Genomic DNA, 5,030 nt, shown 5'->3' with positions numbered 1-5,030 from the left:
GGAGGGATGGAGGGAGGCAGGGAGGGAGGGATGGAGGGAGGGATGGAGGCAGGGAGGGAGGCAGGAAGGGAGGGATGGAGGGGGGGATGGAGGCAGGGAGGGAGGCAGGGAGGGATGGAGTGAAGTGAATTTTGACCAGCCGCTATCCTGCAGGACATCCAGGGGATAGTGTAACCTTGGGGTACAGCCAGTGGAGGGTAGGGAGAGGGGAGGGGAATAGCTTCCTGGAAGGTTCCTGGGCTATCATTGCAGGAATGGGAGGATTCGGGAGAATCTCTGGTTTGGACGTACTCAGCTCAACACTGAGAATTGTCCACACCCCTCACTCAGAAAATACACCCTTCTATCCCTTGCTCCAAACGGAAACAAGTTCATACTGAGGCAGATAATAGGAGCAGGTGTAGGCCATTCGGCCCTTCAAGCTTGCTCCACTATTCAATCGGATCATGGCTGATCATTTACCTCGTTCTCTCTTCCATCCCCATCCCTTCAGCCTAAGAACTATGTCTAACTCCTTGAAAACATCCCATTTTTTGACCTCACCTGTTTTGTATGTCAGACAAAGGTTCATTGGTCTCTGGGTGAAGACATTTCTCCTCATCTCAGTCTGAGCTCATCCTCAGACTGTGACCTCCTGGTTCCAGACTCCCTGGTCATCGGCAACATCCTGCCTGTATTTAATTAGTTTTCTCCTCAAGACCATAAGACATAGGAGCAGAAGTTAGGCCATTCAGCCCATCCAGTCTGCTCCACCGTTCAATCCTGGCTGATCAGTTTCTCAACACCATTCTCCCCCTAACCCTTGACCCCGTGGTTTCTCAGGAACCGATCTATCTCCGTGTTAAATATCCTCAGTGACAGTGAATCCCATGGATTTCCCACTCTCTGACTGAAGAGGTTTCTCCTTATCTCTGTTCTAAAGGGTCTTCCCTTTACTCGAAGGCTGGGCCCTCGGGTCTGAGTCTCTCCGACCGATGGAAACACCTTCCCAGCGTCCGCTCTGTCCAGGCCGGTCAGTATTCTGTAAGTTTCAATTCGATCCTCCTCATCTTCTAAACTCCATCGAGTATAGGCCCAGAGTCCTCAAACGTTCCTCATTCGTTAACCTTTTCATTGCCGGGACCATTCTTGCGACCCTCCCCTGAACCCGCTCCAGGGCCAGTACATCCTTCCTGAGATATGGAGCCCAATATTCCAAACGTGGTCTGACCAGAGGAGAAAGTGAGGTCTGCAGATGCTGGAGATCAGAGATGGAAATGTGTTGCTGGAAAAGCGCAGCAGGTCAGGCAGCATCTAGGGAACAGGAGAATCGACGTTTCGGGCATTAGCCCTTCTTCAGGAATGAGGAAAGAGGCTTAGCCTGCTGGACCAACTTTCCTCATTCCTGAAGAAGGGCTAATGCCCGAAACGTCGATTCTCCTGTTCCCTAGATGCTGCGTGGTCTGACCAGAGCCTTATCGAGCCTCAGAAGTACATCCCTGCCTTTATATTCAAGTCCTCTCAAATGCCTTCCTCATGACTGATTCAACCTGCAAGTTTACCTCGAGAGAATCCTGGACTAGAACCCCCAAGCCTTCTTAAACCTCAGATCTCTGAATTTTCTCCCTGTTGAGAAAAAAGTCCATGCCTCTATCCTTCCGACCAAAGTGCAAGGTCTCACACTTTCCCACATTGTACTCCATCTGTCACTTCTTTGCCCACTCTCCTAACCTGTCCAAATCCTCCTGCAGCCTCCCTGCCTCCTCAAGGCTACCTGTCCCTCTACCTACCTTTATATCGTCCGCAAACCTCGCCAGAATGCCCTCAGTTCCTCCATCTTGATCGTTAATGTATAAAGTGAAAAGTAGTGACCCCCAACACTGATTAATTAAGGCAGAGAGATAATTACAAAAAAAATTTAAAACAAGGAGGTGCTGGAGCCAGGGAGTTGCACTCTGATGGTCTGACCAAAGTAACGAGTAATCCAAAACTAGACAAACTAATTAAGGTAGAGAGTCCATCACAAGTAATCCATGTGGTGGTGTCAACACAGGACAGCGATGACACAGAACAGCGTGGTTGGATTACCTGTAGCCCAACATGAGCCCAAGGTCTTTTCTTAATTTTATTATTTGTAACTCGATCGCTCGATGGAGTTCAGGTGGGAGCAAGTGTTTAGGGACATGTGCTTTCATGTTAGCTGCTTCTGGGCATCTCAGGGGTGACGGTGTAGCAGGGAGGGTCTGGCCTGGGTGTGATATTCCCCCTCCAGACCCTCACCCAAAGGTGACTCCAGCTCTTTACCTGGGTAAACGGGCGCAGTGCCAGCCGGCCCACACTCCTGCTTGACCTGGGGGTATTCCCTGTAGAGCAGCTCCACTCCCGGCTCCACCTGCAGTGGGGTGTTAGTATGGCTCTGGGATTTCAGGATGAGCAAATCCTCCGAACTGACCGGTAGCAGCGGCTGCAGTGACTCCCCGTTCAAACCCGAGTCACCGTAGGCAGAAGGTGGGACACACTGGCAGTTTTCGGCTGGATCTCCTGTGGAGAGAAACACAGGCGTGTGTGTGTGCAGACTGTCCCCTCAAAAATAACCAGCTTCCGGGGGGTGGGCAGCAACCCCACTTCAACGAGGGGCTGCACCCACGGCCGTGTTGGGCACAGGGAGATCCCAGAGCAAAAGGGACAGGAAGGAGGCCCCGGGTTTAACGCTACGCTTCCGTCCTCCATCAGAGGGCGCCGTTTACAAGGGAATCGCAATGTACAGGAGGCCATTCAGCCCGATCTGTTACAGAGAGGAGATGTCCCCCAAGTGGCTTATCCCTGAGTGGCTTATTGATGTCATCAGATCACTTCTCATCTGTCAGAGGATTCTCTCTCTCTCAATCATTTCATAGAATCAGAGAACAGGTTGGGAGCAGGCCATTCAGCCCACTGTATGCACAACAATCCTCCTACCCAGACCCACCCCACTACCCTATCCCTGGGACCCTGCATTTCCCATGGACACTCCACCCTAACCTGCACATCCCTGGGCACTATGGGACAATTGAGCATGGCCAATCCACCCTAACCTGCACATCCCTGGACACTATGGGACAATTTAGTATGGCCAATTCACCCTAACCTGCACATCCCTGGACACTATGGGACAATTTAGCAAGGCCAATCCACCCTAACCTGCACATCCCTGGACACTATGGGACAATTTAGCATGGCCAATCCACCCTAACCTGCACATCCCTGGACACTATGGGACAATTTCCCATGGCCAATCCACCCTAACCTGCACATCCCTGGGCACTATGGAACAATTTCCCATGGCCAATCCACCCTAACCTGCACATTTTGGACTGTGGGAGGAACCCGGAGGAAACCCCACACAGACACGAGGAGAATGTGCAAACTCCACACAGACAGTCCCCCGAGGGTGGGATCGAACCCAGGTCCCTGGCGCTGTGAGGCTGCAGTGCTGACCACTGAGCCACTCATGCTGCCCCTTCTCAAGACCTCTACCCAGTGAGTTAAAATCTTTGCTCAGCTTGGCATTTCAGAACCGAAACATTGATAAAGGAAGACATGAGGTTGGGCTACTGTCCCAGGTTAGAGCTGAAAATAATGAGTACTATCTATAATGGATGAGGAAAGGGATGTGATTGTTTGGGCCATCGTTGACATGGAGATGAAGCAGGAGCTGTGATGACCAATCATATTCCCTGGATCTCAATGCCGATAATTTCCCAGCCAATGTGCACCTTCTGCTTATGCAGCACTAGTTCGTGTACCTGTTTCTAATTGGTTTCTTTGACCCTCAGAGCTGAAAATGTGTTGCTGGAAAAGCGCAGCAGGTCAGGCAGCATCCAAGGAACAGGAGAATCGACGTTTCGGGCATCAGCCCTTCTTTCCTGAAGAAGGGCTTATGCCCGAAACGTCGATTCTCCTGTTTCCTGGATGCTGCCTGACCTGCTGCGCTTTTCCAGCAACACATTTTCAGCTCTGATCTCCAGCATCTGCAGACCTCACTTTCTCCTTCTTTGACCCTCACCCTGATAGAACATAGACCATCGAACAGTACAGCACAGGAATAGGCCCTTCGGCCCACAATGCTGCACTGAACGTAACACCAAATTAAACTAATCCCCTTCTGCCTGCCCTTGCTCAATATCCCTCCATCCCCTGTATATATCCATGTGTTTGTCTAAAAGCCCCTTAAACCACCCCCCCATCGTATCTGCCTCCTCCACCACCCCCTGTCAGCGTGTCGCACACTCTTACCCCTGTCTGTGTAAAACACTTGCCCCTCACATTGCCTTTGAACTTTGCCCTCTCACCTTAAACCCATGTTCCCTAGTATTAGACATTTCAGCTTTGGGAGAAAGACTCTGACCATTAACCCTTTCTATACATCTCATAACGTTATAAACTTTTATCAAGTCTTCCCTCAGCCTCCGCTGCTCCAGAGTAAACAGCCTGAGGTTTTCCAGCCTCTCCTTACAGCTCACACCCTCTAATCCTGGCAGCATCCTGGGAAACCCCTTCTGCCCCCCTCTCCAAAGCCCCCACCTCCTCCCTGGAATGTGGGGACCAGAAATGAACACAATACTCTCAGTGCAGCCTAACCAAAGACTGATAAAGCAGCAACATGACATCCTGACCTTGTACTCAGATCCCCGCCCAGGGAAGACAAGCATGTCATACAGCTTCTTTACCGCCCAATCGACTTGCATGGCCACTTTCAGGGAGCTATGGACTTAGAGGCATAAAGTCACAGAGCTGTACAGCACGGAAACAGACCTTCGGCCCAAGTCGTCCATGCTGACCCAGATATCCTAAATTAATCTAGTTCCATTTACAAGCCTTTGGCCCATATCCCTCCAACCCCTTCCTATTCATATACCCATCCAAATGCCTCTTAAGTGTTGCCATTGTACCAGCCTCCACCACATCCTCTGGCAGCTCATTCCATACACGTACCACCCTCTGGGTGAAAAAGTTGCCCCTTAGGTCTCTTTTATACCTTTCCCCCCTCACCCTAAACCTATGCCCCTCTA

At 50.9% G+C, this 5,030-nt stretch overlaps 1 protein-coding gene across 1 annotated transcript in view; it reads right to left on the bottom strand.

Annotated features, from left to right (window-relative positions):
* The window catches only part of LOC122546623 (protein C-ets-1-like), a gene marked incomplete at its 5' end in the record, with an annotated part of 11,550 nt that overhangs the window by 3,492 nt on the left and 3,028 nt on the right, over window positions 1–5,030 (bottom strand). Inside the window, one exon of the mRNA XM_043685298.1 lies at window positions 2,284–2,520. Within this exon, the coding sequence (XP_043541233.1) occupies window positions 2,284–2,520 (237 nt within the window). The remainder of the gene's footprint in view (window positions 1–2,283; window positions 2,521–5,030) is intronic.

The sequence above is a fragment of the Chiloscyllium plagiosum genome, unplaced genomic scaffold (assembly GCF_004010195.1).
Source record: "Chiloscyllium plagiosum isolate BGI_BamShark_2017 unplaced genomic scaffold, ASM401019v2 scaf_87366, whole genome shotgun sequence".
In the NCBI taxonomy this organism is placed as follows: domain Eukaryota; kingdom Metazoa; phylum Chordata; class Chondrichthyes; order Orectolobiformes; family Hemiscylliidae; genus Chiloscyllium; species Chiloscyllium plagiosum.
Note: the sequence above shows the minus strand (reverse complement) of the source record. Positions and strands in the feature narration are given on the sequence as shown.